The sequence below is a fragment of the Pseudopipra pipra genome, chromosome 16 (genome assembly GCF_036250125.1).
Source record: "Pseudopipra pipra isolate bDixPip1 chromosome 16, bDixPip1.hap1, whole genome shotgun sequence".
NCBI lineage: Eukaryota > Metazoa > Chordata > Aves > Passeriformes > Pipridae > Pseudopipra > Pseudopipra pipra.
In genome coordinates this window covers 12,253,591-12,268,382 of record NC_087564.1, presented here as the reverse complement: position 1 = coordinate 12,268,382, position 14,792 = coordinate 12,253,591, and the positions used below count along the sequence as shown (strand labels likewise).

Here is a 14,792-nt window from a genome sequence, read left to right as displayed (position 1 = left end):
AAGGGTGAAGAGCTAATGTGCTGGTTGGGGAAGTGCAAAAGTCTTTTCCACCAGTGTGTGCCAGCTGAATGTCACCAAGACCACTGCTCTGTCATCTCTCTGCCTTCTGTCTGCTTGATAGCAGACACTTCCCACCCTTTCTGTCAGTAATGAGGTCCAGCTGTCAGAACAAAACCTTAAATCTGTGCGAAGATGGACTCACATGGCAGTGGTAGGGACCTAAACTGTTGCTGTGAACTGTTTGCCTGCAGGTGACTGTCTTTCCTGGAGCTATGTGGGTTTCTTAGGTGCTGTTCAGGTGCATCAGCTTGAAACCAAAGTCAGGTGTCCTAACAGGGGATGAATGTTTCCTCACACTGTAGCCATGTAGTGCTTACACCAAAAAACCTCATTTATTGTAGACACAGGAGAGATTTGTCCAATTTTGAATCAGTATGGGTTAGTGAGATTTTCTTTATATAGAATATATATATATATATAAGAATATATAGAATATATTCTTTATATAGAATATCTTTCTTTGATTATCTTTGGACCTGGAAAATAAAGTCCAGAAAGGGAACAGGGAAAGTGATGGGTCACCCACCTGCCAATCTGCCTCCCCTACAGCCACCCCAATGTCTTTGTGCCTTTAGTTTCCCTGCTAGAAGTAGGGCAATACTTTGCTTCCACACTCTCCCCCTTTCCCCTGCAGACTCAGGGCAGGCAATGTGGGAACCAATAGCTGGACATGAACCTCTCTGGTTGCTGCTGTCCATGGCATTTAAAACAGGAATATTTATCTAAAGATACAGTCAGTGGTTGATAATTTCTTGGGTTCGGTAACTGTTTTGGACTCCAAATAATACATCTTGTGAAAGGAACTGCTTGAAATCAGGTCTGCTACATCTGCCATCTGTCTGTCTCCCACAGGGTGTGCTTGCTTGGGGTGTTTGCCCTGATTGTCAGCTGGGGATCCCTGGGCCTGGAGCTGGCTGTCGCTGTGGTAAGTGGCTCTCATCCAAGTCCCATCCACTCTTTGCCGCAGGTTTAGCAGACACAAGATTAATGTTGTGCTGTGCCAGTTTTATAGCATGTCCTGTTCTAAGTAACTGTCCTAGCAATTTCCATCTAGGAAAGGTACAGAGCTGCTCCTTGGTGTGGTGTGGTAGCCTGTACTCCAGCACTGCTGTGCTTGTGTAAAGCAGTGCTGGTGGGGGCGGCGATGAGAGACCTCAACATCTGAAACACCCCTAGAATAGAAGGTTCTCTGATGCTAACCTGGCTCAACTGCTCTTTGATACTAGTGTGCTTTGATATTCCTTTTCCCTTTTGTCTTCCACGTATCCAGGGCTCCAGTGACTTCTGTATCAACCCTGATGCTTATATCTCCAAAGTGGTTGAAGAGAATGCCGTGCTCAGTCCTGGTAAGTGCTGGGACTGGCTTTGGAACAGGGTTCTGCAGCTCCAGCTGTCACACAGGAGCATGGCAGTGGCTGAGAATTTGAGGCTGTGTTTGAAACAGAGGAGCTGGCATACAATGGGAAAACAGTACGTGTGGAGCTCTGGAAATAGTGTTTTTTCCAAAGAGGCATTTGTACCCTGGTCAGAAGTGTAGACATATGCCTCAGAAAAACCTTCAGAACTTTTCTTCTGCCTTGACCTTTAAATGGAAATAACCGATAAGATGGAATAACTGAAGTCCCTGGATTATTTTGCATTAAATGTAGCACTCTTGACTCTCGTTCTCCTTTCTAAGTGACAGAATTGTGGCAAGAGCAGTGTGCAGTTTGAGTTGTCATTTTTAAAACTTGCTCTGAGGTCTATATTCTTGAATCTAGAATGCTTATTTTTGTATCTGTTATCAACAAAAACATGTAAGCTTTTATTTTAATGGTGGCTATAAATAGTAGCTTCTCTAGAGCTAATTGAAAGAGTAAATGAATGGAAACTGCCACAAAGAAGTATGAATTTCCCTTTCCATTATAAATGCAGTATTTTGACCACTTTGCTAATCCTGTTCCACTTAAAATAATATACCTGCAACACAGTGGCATCCATCTGAAGCACTGATGGATTTGGGGTTTGTTTTTCCTAATTTAGACTGAAGTGGCTGGTGAGATTAGAGGTGCCTCTAATTTGAACATCAGGAGGGCAAAAGTGGCACTCAGAACCATTGCTTAACAAAAAGGTGGCTTGGTGCCTGCCAGCAGAGATACTGTAAGTTCTAAAAAGAAAAGTATTTTTAGGACTCAGTTTGCTTCTTAGTTAAGAAAGTTAACTTTTTTCTCCCTATCTTCTCTCCCCTGATGGTTCCTTTATCTAGTTCTGTGTATGATAAAACACAAATAAGCAATGACACTGATTTGCAAAAGGAGCCACTTGCATTTTTCTTGGTTTTTATTTAGTGGAATCAGAGAATCTTTGCCGTGTGTGCAGAAGGTTGAGTGTATGGCTGTGTGTTTAGCCAAATGCTGTCTCTCTCTGTGCATCTGGTAGGAAATTAGATATGTAGCTATGGCTGTAGATGCAGGGATTGGAAACAATAAGAAGCATCTATGTCTGGAGGCAGAATGTAGAATAAAAGAGTATGTACAGATTGATATTGCCACCCTACATCTTATTTTTGGAATGCCTTATTTATTGATTTCCTGGGAAGGAGATGATAGAGCCAGGCAGCTCTCTTTGTAACAAAGAGATGTAGTGAGGGAAGAGAATGAGTGTTTAACACTGCACAAGATGAAAATCCTGTCTTGGCTGTGAAGGTGACAAAGATGTGGCTTCAGGTGCCAAGCTGGTTTCCTGGTTGTTCAAGGAGGCAAATGGGTCAGTGAGGCCAAGGGGAAACATCTGATGCTGATGCCAGCTGTGGGCTGTGATAATTTGGTAACCCAGATCAGCTCTGGAGCGTGTTTGGTAACAATCAGGTTGACCCTGGGAAACTGAAGAAAGGCCCCTTTGTGCTCCTTCTCCGTTTCAGTTGTCCTTGTCTGCTTGGCTCCTGCAGTTTTCGTTAATCAGTGTCGTTCATTTGGAGGCCAACGGGACTGACGTTCCGCCCCTCCTCCCGCTTCCCTCGGCACGGACAGGGACAGGCAGCTCCCCCGGGTGAAATCAGGCTCTGCTCTGGCAGCACCGCCAGCTAGAACAGTTGTTAGGGCTCCATAAATAACAGTGAATGGGTCTGAGCAAAACGGTGAAGAGGAGGAAGAGCAGGTGTTGCCACAGGCTGGAGTTGGAAGGGTGGCCCCTCCGTGGGTGGCTGGTGTGTCAGCTCCCTGCTGTGAGGCAGCCGTTGAGCGTTCGTGTTTTTCCCTTTTTCCAGAAGGATATCAGTCTGACTCCCGAGCCTGCCATCACACCAGGCAGCTGGTTGGGCGATGATCGAATCCTCTGCCTTTCCCATGTGGGTTTTCACTGCTGTGTCATAGTTTATGATCAGGAAGCTGCAGAAATAGCTTTTGGTCTCCACTGTTGGAACCCTCATGAGGAGGCAGGAAAATCACGACACGAGGAGTGCAGTGTGGCACTGCTCAGTGGCACTTTAATCCCAATAATGGCTCCTTAGAAAAATCTTTAAAAGTCTGGAATAAGTGTCGGTGCCCCTGAATGTGCCTGGCTGTAAATTGTAGCAGCTGCTTTGTGGATCAGTTGAGCCATGTATACAACCAGAGTGATGAGCTCGAGGAGACAGGGCAGGCAGCTGGGAGCCAGCATTGATGCTGTCCTCTTGGAGGAAGATGCCCTGTTTGAAGGCTCCTGGTTCCAGTGCATGGGCTCTTCATACTCTCTGGTTTGCTCTCTCTGCTTTTTGGATTATGTTCTCCAACATTAACACCAGTATAGACACGTGAGGCAGAAACACTTTGGTTGCTCCAGCAAGTTTCACCACAGGGTACCCAACTGTGAATTTTTCAGTTCAGAAAAGAAGTGACTAAAAAGGGGAGCGTGAGTGGGTGGAGGGGCTCTGGTAGACCATGGAAGAAGAATCCATGGGGAGTTAACATATATGTAGGAATCACACTTGCCTTGGGAATCACTTTAGCTGAAGTTGGACTGAGAGTCTTGCCAAAGAGGTATCTGCTTTTGGCCAGCGCTGGGGTCTGTCATACTGGGCCATTTGATTTTAAGGATATAAGAACCAACAAGTAATCCTAAGAAGCTTGGTAGTGCTGGGTCAATATTTCTCTTTAATCATTGTTTTTAGTTGGTGTTATTAAATACAATGTATTATAAGATTCCCTATGCTCTGCCATTAACACTGGGACTGAGTCATCGATATTTGCAATGTTTTTTTTGTTGTTGGTGGTTGTAGTTTTCACAGAAAAATAACTGTGTTGAATACTGAGCAACTAGTATGTTAATATTCTTGTTTATGCATTAATTGCTGTTTTCAAATCTAAATGGAATTAATGGAGCTGAGAATAATCTGATTAAGTGCATTATTATTGTCATGTTTTTAGCTAGAGAGGAGATGTTCTTGTTTTGCAGATAATAAAATGTGCTGCATTAAAAAAATGATGGAGGGGCAGAAGAAGGAGGCAAAGAACCTTAATGCAGGTTTCCCGGAGAAGGAAATACTTAAATAATTTTGCAGAAGAGGCTGATGTATGTGACTAACTCACCCTGTATTCATTAACTGAGATAAAGCCAATGGAGTTGAACAGTGTCTGTATAATCGGCTCCTGCTGCTTCTAAAAAGACTTGGTGCAGCCAAGATGTTTATTTTCAAAGCAGGAGGCCATCTTCTAGTCCCATTCTTTTTCATTGATATAATGCTATTATCAGATGACTTATTGCATAAAATTAAATAAAAAGGCACAATCTGTCTAAACAACAGGAAGAGCTTTCTCCAGATTCTCCCACCAGAAATCTGCATGGTGAACAGCCACTCACTTCATCTGAGGGAGCTGTAAACCTCAGGGGGGGGATAATGGAGCCTTTTACCTCTGGTCCAGCCAAGCTGGCCAGGTTGGATGCTCAGATATAAGCAGGGAGTGTTCTGGTCATGGCCAGCCTCCTGACTGGCCTCTCACTGATTCACTCTTATCTTAGAAGCCCAGAGCTGAATGAACCAGAGGATTGACACCACCACCACCACCTCAGTTTCCTCACTAGAAGTAAGATCAGGACAAAACCTTGTGTGAGGCATGTGGTGTCTGCACACTTACCTGAGCTCAGAGAATGCTGCAGAAAAGAGTTTACCACAGAAGCACTCTCAAGGATCCTGCTGAGCTGATGGTGGCATTGGGAAGCTGTTTTCTTGTGTGGTTTTGTTGGACTCCTGATTAGCAGAAGGCTCTGAGTGGAGGGCAAGTAGGGTGGCTACAAGCTCTCTGCTTTCACCAATACAAGAGTAGGATATATGAGAGAAATGTAAATGTTATGCAGGTACTTCCCTTTGCTGGTGCCTTAGGGAAACAAAACTCCTTGGGGAGAACATGTTACCTGGGCAAGAAACTCCAGCCAAAAGAGTTGCCTTCCTTTGACATCACAGGTGATATTCTTCAGCTTTCTCTGATTGAACCCACAGGGACAGCCTCCTCTGGGTGTCTATGTAAAATGCAAACTGCTTGGAGAATGCTCAAGTAGAGATGAAGGGCTGTGAAAAGCTGTTCTAGGTATGGGGATTTTTTTATTTTTTTTTTTTGAGCTAGCATTTTTTTTCTGATTGCTTTCTACAGACCCTCTCACTGCCTTTTGGCGGGTGCTTAATGCCATTTTTGCATTTTGGCTGGGCTTTGAAGTGAGTAGTAAGTCTCCACAGTCGCAGAACCAGTAAGTAGTTCTAGCAGCTGAAGCTGTCTTTAGTAGGCAGCTCTACTTTCCTTTCTAGGAAAAACAGACTTTGCAAAAATAAAGCATTTTAGGTAGTTCCCTTCCTTGCCTTCTGCTCCCACATTGCCTTGGTACCAAGAGTGGGTCAGGAGGATTGTTGCTGGCAACAGCAGGCATGGGCAGCTGCAGATGTGACCCTGCCTAACCCTTCTGCTATAAACTAGATCACCTAAAGGCCAGCTTCAAAAATCAAATCAACCTTCAGGAATTTTCCTTGAGAGGAAAATGCATCAGGAAGATAATTATAGAAAGAAATTGCCTGGAGCTGTTTTAGCAAAGTGCAAGTGATGGGTTAGTGTAGCCGTTTTCAGGTCAGAAATGTGAGATTTGGTGATGTACAGGATAACCTCCACCAGGCTTAAAACCCGTGAAAGTGCCTTCTGCTCTTTCCCTGGTGTTGTGGAGGCAGGGGACACTGTCCTTAATTTCCAGGCTTTGCAGCACAAGAGCACTTTAAGGCAGCTTCCCTGCCTATTGTCGCCTGAGCTTTAAAGCACCACAGCTTGTAGCACACTGGGTTCAGTGCAGAGGAAAGCTGCTCCTGATGGCATTGTCATTTTGGGAAGCATGTTTTATGTATGGAGTGTCACACTTGTCAGCAGCAAAGCCAGTGCTACCACAGTGAATCCTTGTTGATCCTGCCTTCCAGGGTGAAGCAAGGCAAGCACTTATTTCACTGTACTGCTTTTTGCTTCACTTGTAACCAGCAATCTTTATCCTGGGCTTACAAGCTGCAAACTATGATATCAGGAACTCTCATCTCTAATCTACCCACCAGGGATGATCCAGAAGGCCCTCAAGAAATATTTCTAGGGCTCTGCATTAGCAGTATGTCATGCAACTTACTGCACTTACAAAGGTGATGTAAACTTGATACCACTGTGGGAGCCCAAGAGAAACTATTAATGTTTTGTTGGTTTAAACTAAATTGGTGACAAGATCACAGCTCCTTTGGGTCACCATGTGTGATGCTGTGGGTTGCTGTTGCTATGCTGTTCTCTCAGTGCAGGTGTGTTTTAATCCATTTTCCCATAGCCATTGAATGAGATTTATGAGCTGGGGAGGAGCAGCACTTTCCTTGGCTCAGCAGTGGCAGACAGTCTCTTCTGTGGTCAGCCCAAAGTGAGGCACAGAGCAGCTCTTACTGCCCTCCTATCTGCCCAGAATTTGCTAATTGCTGTTTAGAGGCTTGGCTGGGGCAATGTAAGTCATCCCAGAGAAGGAGTCGGTGGGAGGGAGATGGAGCAGCTGGCAGAAGCTGCCCCAAAGTAGGCTAATGAATTATAAATAACAGCTGTCAGGTTGCATTGCCAGCGTGCAGGAGCTGACAGTCTGTGTTGTACCACTTGGTCTCCAGCGTGTTGGTTTGCCGAAAGGTGCATTCAATATTTATGGGAAGCACAGCAGAGTCAGGATACAGTCAGGTCTGCTTCCTTCACGGCTCCCCTCACTTCTGGCTGTGCCTTTTGCTGATTTCTGAGCTGGGACTCATCACAATAGCTTTGCAGCCTGGAGTATGTGTTACTGGAAGTCACAGACAGAAGATTAAAAAGAATGGAGGAAAAGATGCTGGTGGAGAGGGAATGCAGAGGGTATGTGTGTTTTGGGGCTTTTGTAGTCCTTACCGAGCTAAAGCTCACCCTTGATTTTGCTAAGATGGCACACCCATATTCATCTGAACAGGAACTGTAAATGTTTGAGAAATAATCTAAAGGTATTTGGATGATCAAGTCTTTCAGAGCTCCCTCCCTTGGTAGTATTATTGAGAGTGGCAGGGGAAAGCCTGATATTTGTAATTTGTGTGTGCTGGCAGTTGATGTAGTTATGTAGAGGGCTCACGAGGGCGCCAGGCTGGTTTCACACACATCTGAATGAAGAGGAACACAACACTGTCTTCAAGCCTGGAAATAAATTATGCTGCTGGAAGAGCACAGTATCAGTTGTATCTGGAAATTTATGAGTATGTCTCCACTGTACCGTAGTTGGATTTATCCTAGACCGATGTCTTATCTTAAGTTTATACAGTGAATAATGCTGACTTCTGAATAAAAATTTTTATGTTTTATCTAAGTTTTTAAGTGGAGCAGCCCCACTGCCTTTCACTGACTTAAAAACCAAAACAAACAGAAAGGAAACAAATCTTTCTTTTGTCCCCAAAGGCAGTTTACATCCCTTTCTCTAGTGCCATCTATGCACTGTAGTCCTACATGGAGAGAGGGAACTGATTCCATTTATATTGCATTTTCATTTTGTGCATTGCTTTCAGAACTGAACACCTCCCTCGTGGCAGTTGTAAAATACTGCAAAGCTGGAACGATGTCTCTGGCCTGACTTTCTTCTCTTGTGTCTTAATAGATATTCTGCGCTATTACATGACCTGTAGTGCTGGATACCCCAACCCTTTCCAGCAGGTGAGTGTAAGCACCCTAACTCCCTTCACCCCTGGGTCTTGTCATCCTGCAGGGTATAGGTGAAGTGCTTTTGATGCCAGCATGCAGCAAGTTGCAGATTGTTGGCTTTAAGGAGCACTCAAACTGTTGGTAAAGCTTTGGTAGCTCCTTCCCAGCTGTGCAGGAGGTGGCACTGTGATTTAGTGAGGAGATTTTTCCAACTTCATCACTATCTGCACAGCTTCAGGTCCAGGATGCCCCCTCAGAAGGGCCTGTGTGTGATGTGGTGAGGACTATGGCTTTTGTTGTGGTACCTCTGTTTACATGGTGCTTGTCTAAGAGCAGCAACGTGGAGACAGAGCACCCACAATTAATGCCAGGGTGGGAAACTGCTGCTTCCTGCTTTGAATCTCTTGAAAGTTCTTTTGGGTTAAACAGTGGCAACACTCCACTCCCAAAATGCAGCCACTTCTGTGGGTTGAATGAGTGGTTTTCACATATGCCTCTTACAAACCTTTCAACATCCAAAGGATTTTTCCTGAAGTATAAATGTGAGTCATTATTCTTTTGTGTGGGGGCTGAAGAACAGCACCTGGGCCCATCCCAAACTTGGTCGTATGTATCAGAGGCCAGATGAGCCCACACCACCCACCATTTGGCAGGCCCCAGCTACTTCACCATTTATATTTAGGATTTTTTTAAGTTTGTCTTCCTCTGTTTTAAAGGGTGGGTTAGGAACACTCCAGGCTGTGGTATGATGCACTGTTGCTATCTGTTGCATTTCTGGTTGCTCCATGTACTCTCTGACATGCTATTGCATGTGAAATTCTCGTGGATGCTTTAATGGGATGTGAAGGCTGCACCCTAATACAAACAACTTCTGGTGTTAACATTAAGTCTTTCTCATCCACCTGATTTAGTAAAGAAATCCAGCTGTATTCTGTGGTGAGAACTTGAGGGCTTTATGTCTTTTCTTTCTCCTTCCCCTCTGTCCTAGAGCCAGCCCCAGCTGTGTGTATAGTTTGTGTATGTGTGTTGTTCTTTGTTTGTTTTTTTTTTTTTTTCTTTCCTTTTGGTTCTTCCCTCCCCTCATCATTCTGTCTGTACTTCTTCCAGTTTGGTAAAACTCAAGCTTAACCCTTTCACAGCTGAACCCTTGTCAGTTGAGACAACTTTGACTTGTACCATTCATGCTTCAATATTTGGGAAATAGGATTTCAGTCTTTTTCCAGGGGATCTTTCAGTGCATGTGGCCTGAACTGCTGAAACATTGCATGTTTTGTGTTGAGCAGAAGCTGTCAGGAAGTCACAAGGCTCTGGTAGAAATGCAGGATGATGTTATGGAACTCATGAGGTCAGCGACCAGAGAGCACCCCACCTCCAAGGTAACTCTCCTCAAGTTTGCTCTTCCTGGCTTCCCTCAACCTCGTACAGAACCCAAGACCAGCTCCTGCTAAGCCATTCCCTTGCAGTAATCAATAGCTTCTTCCTTACAGGAGTATCTTACTCGGATCCAGGAGGTTTTGAATTCAACAGAGATCAACTTGCAGCAGCTGACAGCTTTAGTGGACTGTCGGAGTCTGCATTTGGTGAGTACTCAATAACTGGGCTTGAGCTGAGAAAGAACAAAGGGGGTGTATAGCCTGTAACCTACTGATTATTTCAGAGTTTCAAATCTCTAGTGTGCCAGAACAGTTTACAACAGCTTTTTACTGATTGATTCCAGCAGAAAGGGGAATGGGAATTTGGATCAAGTTAGCTCTCTGCTTAAAGATCAATATAGGAAAGTAGATAATGTGGCTTTATACATCTACAAATTGGAGCCATAAGGTTTTAGGGGCATTTTTTTTTTGTCTATAGCACATAACTTGTTGTCTTTCCCATGGAGTGCAGTGCCTTGGAGCTGCAGGATAGCATGACCTAGCTGTTGTTCCAGCTGTGTCTCTAAAGGCAGATACACAGATAGTCCATGCTTGTGTTCTTGGGCATGGGACACAGTGAAGGAGCTGAAAGGCCTAATGCAAAATATGGTGTCTTCAGCTGGGTGCATAAGTTTGCCTTGGCTTTCTTTTTCCCCCCTCCCTTAAAGTCTTATTGTGTGGGGTTGAAAATATTTCCACGTCTAAATCCAAGCTGGGTTTTGTGAGGGGAAATAAAGGTTAGATCAGTTATGAAAAATACTTAAGGTCCCTGAAATTAAAATAGAAATATGCTCTGGAAAAGGGACTGCAATCTCTATAAGTTCTTTCAGAGAATGTAGTCTGGAGAAGGGCTTTTGAGTTAGAACTCAATGTTAACTGTGTAATGATCAGGAAACTCTACTCCTTTCTCTCTGCAGGATTATGTCCAGGCTTTGACGGGCTTCTGCTATGATGGAGTGGAAGGCCTCATCTACCTGGTTCTCTTCTCCTTTGTCACAGCCCTCATGTTCAGTTCCATTGTCTGCAGCGTCCCACACACTTGGCAGAATAAGAGGTATAGAGAGGGTTTAGATCCTGTAGCACTGTAAAGCTCTTTCCCAATGAAGACTGGCTGTTGGATTTGTGCCCGTGAGCATATGGAGCTCATTCCCATATGATCCCAGGAGTGTGAGGGATGAGGATTTATAAGCACAGGTCTAACAGAAAAAAAAATTGTTGCCTTTTGCTCTGGCTGTGGTTAATACTAACATCTGAACCTTATTGCACTGGAATATTCTGTGTGCAGAGTATTCAGTCCACCGTAGGACTATGAGTCAAGTCAGAGATGAATGATTGTAGCTGTAATATAGAGGTAATGCTTGAGCTATTGCCATCTCTGTAAAATTCCTATTCTCTTTCATTGCTTTGAGGCATTTGTTCTAGTATGGGGAGGAGAACTGGAATAAGAAGCAGTTTACACTTGCCTTTTTAACTTTGCTCAAGCTGGGGCGACTTTGCATAGATAATGGAAACCAACTGTTGTTGGCAATGGTATGGGCAGGTGAGACACTAGCAAATTGGAACTAGTATTAATGATGGTAACCAGGTTGATCTGTAAGTCTTTAGCAAACCTTTGCTTCACTGACTGGCTGCTGCCCCACGTGCAGCTGTTAAAAGAGCTCTGAGTTTTCTGTTCTCGCAGAAGAGCAGCAGACTGCAGCAAATTCTCTTCTTTGGTCCTGAAACATGATTTTCGTGCTCTAAGCCCAGGCTCAAGGTTCAAAGTAAAATGGAATGTCCTGAACAATAGCAGGAAGTCAGAGCCAGCCAAGCCTGCAGTGCCCACAGAGAAGTGGCCTTGGGAAGTGCGTCAGAGTAGCACTTGAGAAAATGGCTGGTTTCCTCACCTCTTCCACATGCAGCTGCTGCAGAGACCTTACCAAGAAGAGCATGGCAGTCTGCCTGTTTGAAGGAGAAAGGTTTACCCAGTGGCATCTCTTGTGCTGCCTTCCCTGTGGGCTGCTGCCTGCCCTGCCAACCCCAGCAGGCTCAGTCTGCTGCTGTGAATTGAAGGGTTCCCTCTTGCATTCCCCGGAGCACCATTTCTCCCTCTGCCTCCCTCTGGGAGGTGGAGAATGTCATGCTTTATTGCCTCTAAGAGACTGTACAGGCTGCAATTCCCCGATCTTCACTGCCACCATGTGGTACAGAAGCTGCAGGTGATGTGTGGGATGTTCTAGTGATGCCCATGTTGTATAGAACCTTTTAGTGGCTTTGACAAGCATGGATAAAATATATTTCAAACCTTGGTGCTTCACCCCATAATTAGGGAGATAAGTCAGCAGTGTGAATTGTATAGGACGGGCAAGAGAATACCATGGGAGAGAGGGAAGGAACCAGCTGGCAAACAGTTCTGCTCTGTATTGAAGTTGATTTAAAATCCTGGCATTTTTGAAAGGATAAAGCCCTTAGACACAAATTTTGCAACTTAGTTCTATAAAGACTTCTGTGGTTTTGCTAGAAGCTGAAGCAGACCTTTTTTAACCAGAATGGGAGTTCAGAGAAGTCTACAGAGACTTATCCTTACAAGTTCTTTGGACATGTCTACAAGAAATGGAAGGACAGAGACTGCAGTTTTCAAGGGTGCTTTCTGTGGGGTGTATGGCACTACATCCCCACTGCCTCTCTTTCTTATTGTTCGTTGAGGTTTTTTTAGTGCTGTACGTTTTGGGATGTGTGTCCATCCCTTGGTTGTGCCACTGGGCAGTTGCAGAACTGTGCTCTCTGCCAAGCCCTGACAGAAGACCGCAGGGAGGCTGTAGGGGATCACGCAGTGTACAGGTCCAGATGGGATCTGTGGGAGGTCTGAGTCACTGTGGTGTAGGCTGTGTTTGACACTGCCACCCTGAGGCATCCCAAATGGGTGTGAATGTGGAGGTGTGGAAGATGGTTGGGAGGTTCCTAGGATTACCATGGTTTCCTGCAAACCCCACATGTGGGGGGTAATTGTAGGGTTCTAGGAGGAACTTTTTCTCCTTCTTGCAGAGGCTCAGATGATGATGGGGAAGAAGAATCAGCTGCTCAAGGGAGTAGACAGACACACGATAATCTGTACAGAGTGCACATGCCCAGCCTCTATAGCTGTGGGAGTAGTTATGGCAGTGAGACCAGCATTCCAGCAGCAGCACACACAGTCAGCAATGCTCCCGTCACAGAGTACATGTGAGTATCCCGAAAACAAGCTTGTCCACATTACTCATCCTGATTTCTGTTGTCACAAGTGCTGCAAGGTTGGAACTTCTGAACGAGCAGTAGAAAGCGATGAAGGATTTTGTCCAAAGTGTCAAATGGCAAAATGACATGTTTTCTGATGATTGGCATCCACTGGGAGAAGGGAATGGCTTGACAGTGCTGCAGTAGAAAGAGTTTTATTAGACAGCGTGCTCCAAAATTTGAACAGCTTCATCCTCCAGGATTTAGAAATCTGCCTAGAGAAAAGAAGTAGGAAAGTATTGTCTGGGCTCCTTATTACACAATGAATCTGATCACCAGAAGACTTAATTCTTCAGACAGAGTAGTCTTGCCAGAAGATTTTAAGCCTCCCAGGAGGCTGAGAGCCAAGACAAAACCTGTGGGCTATGTCTTCCTACAGTATTTGCAGTCAGCTCTGGCAGCTGTTGCAGTTTGGAGCTACCTAGTCCAGGTGGGATCTTCAGAGGTTTCTCCAGAGGTGCCTAACCCTGATCACACTTGGACTACCATCAGGGTCCATCTTTTTTGGGGGCTGCCACATCATTTCGTTCATCCCCTGAGACTTTGTCCTCATTTTATCTCCATTTCTGCAGCTTGGCAGGTCTGATGCTGCAGGGAGGCAGATTTTCACACAGACCTATTTTTAAATCACTTGACATGATTCAGTGTGGGCCCTTCTGAGTAAGAATGTAAAAATAGTGCTCTCTCTGAGGAAAATTATAGTTTTGTGCCCTTGTCTGAAAAAGGGGGACCCACCTGGCCTGCAGGAAAAGCTTTGAGGGACACTGACCTGATACAGTAGTTCTGGGGGTGCGGATGCTCTGTCCCATGTCACCATCAGAGACCTTCCCCAGAGAAGCATGGCACATGCACCCTGTTACCATGTGTGTCTTCCTTTCCTAGGAGCCAGAATGCAAATTTCCAGAACCCCCGTTGCGAGAATACCCCGCTCATTGGCCGGGAGTCCCCACCTCCCTCAGTAAGTCTCTCTTTACTGCTCCTCTCTGCTTCAGCAACTTTGGGGAACACACATTTGCCACTCCTGTGTACTCCCAAGGGAGCTGATTGTGCAGCCAAACACAGGATCTGGCCCATAAATGGCAGCAACTTGACTAGACAAGCCATGTCTCACCTGCCATGGAGAATGAAACCCTGCTATGCTACTTTGGACATTGCACATAAAAAGAATAAAAATCAATTAACACTGGTAATCCTATGGGCCCAGTCCTGCCACCACTGAAGTGCATGAGTATCTTGATGGGTGACTTCAGCAGGATGGTTCACTTGCATGCAGTGTACTTGCTATCTGTGGCATCGGTTCCTCAAGTTTAAAAAGAAACTTGTTAAAACTGTAAATTCAGAGTTATTGCTGAACCTCTCTCCTTAATCTGCCCTAAAGAGATGGTAGGATGAAACCTGTATTCTTTTTTTTTTTTTGGTTGAGATTTTTTTTTTTAAATCTTTCTTTCACAACTGTTTTTACTTTCTTTAAAATCTATTTTTGTATTTAATTTCCTATGGAGGAAAAAAAGGAAACTTTCATGGAAGGTTTTGGTATTTGGAGTGGCCTGATAGCCATTTCTGTATGCTGGATAAAACATGGACTTGCCTTCATGTCTGTGTAAGAACTAGACGAATCTTGTCCTTCGCTGGATCCTGTAAGCCTTACTTACAGGAGAATTTTGAGAACATGCCACAGCAGTGTTCACAAACTTGGTGGTGTGATTACAGAGGATGAGTGGTAGCATGTCTAATGATCAACCAGTCTTCAGGTATAGGTAAAAAAAAATACACTCTGTGGTGCATGGCTCAAATTCGTGGGAAGGGGAGGAAGAGGAGGCTGGAGGAGTAGGAACTGTGGTGGAAAAGAGGACATCACATTCATGGTTTCACTTCAAGAGGACCAGTTCATCTTGCTGTAGAGAAAGTGGAA

At 44.8% G+C, this 14,792-nt stretch overlaps 1 protein-coding gene across 2 annotated transcripts in view; it reads left to right on the top strand.

Moving 5' to 3' along the window:
* Nucleotides 1–14,792, top strand: part of TTYH3 (tweety family member 3) — a 75,698-nt gene that overhangs the window by 48,531 nt on the left and 12,375 nt on the right. For both annotated transcript variants that reach the window (XM_064673170.1, XM_064673171.1), the window contains exons 6-13: nucleotides 913–985; nucleotides 1,331–1,406; nucleotides 8,173–8,228; nucleotides 9,500–9,592; nucleotides 9,704–9,796; nucleotides 10,546–10,682; nucleotides 12,653–12,829; nucleotides 13,763–13,838. In XM_064673170.1, coding sequence (XP_064529240.1) covers nucleotides 913–985; nucleotides 1,331–1,406; nucleotides 8,173–8,228; nucleotides 9,500–9,592; nucleotides 9,704–9,796; nucleotides 10,546–10,682; nucleotides 12,653–12,829; nucleotides 13,763–13,838 — 781 coding nt within the window. The remainder of the gene's footprint in view (nucleotides 1–912; nucleotides 986–1,330; nucleotides 1,407–8,172; nucleotides 8,229–9,499; nucleotides 9,593–9,703; nucleotides 9,797–10,545; nucleotides 10,683–12,652; nucleotides 12,830–13,762; nucleotides 13,839–14,792) is intronic.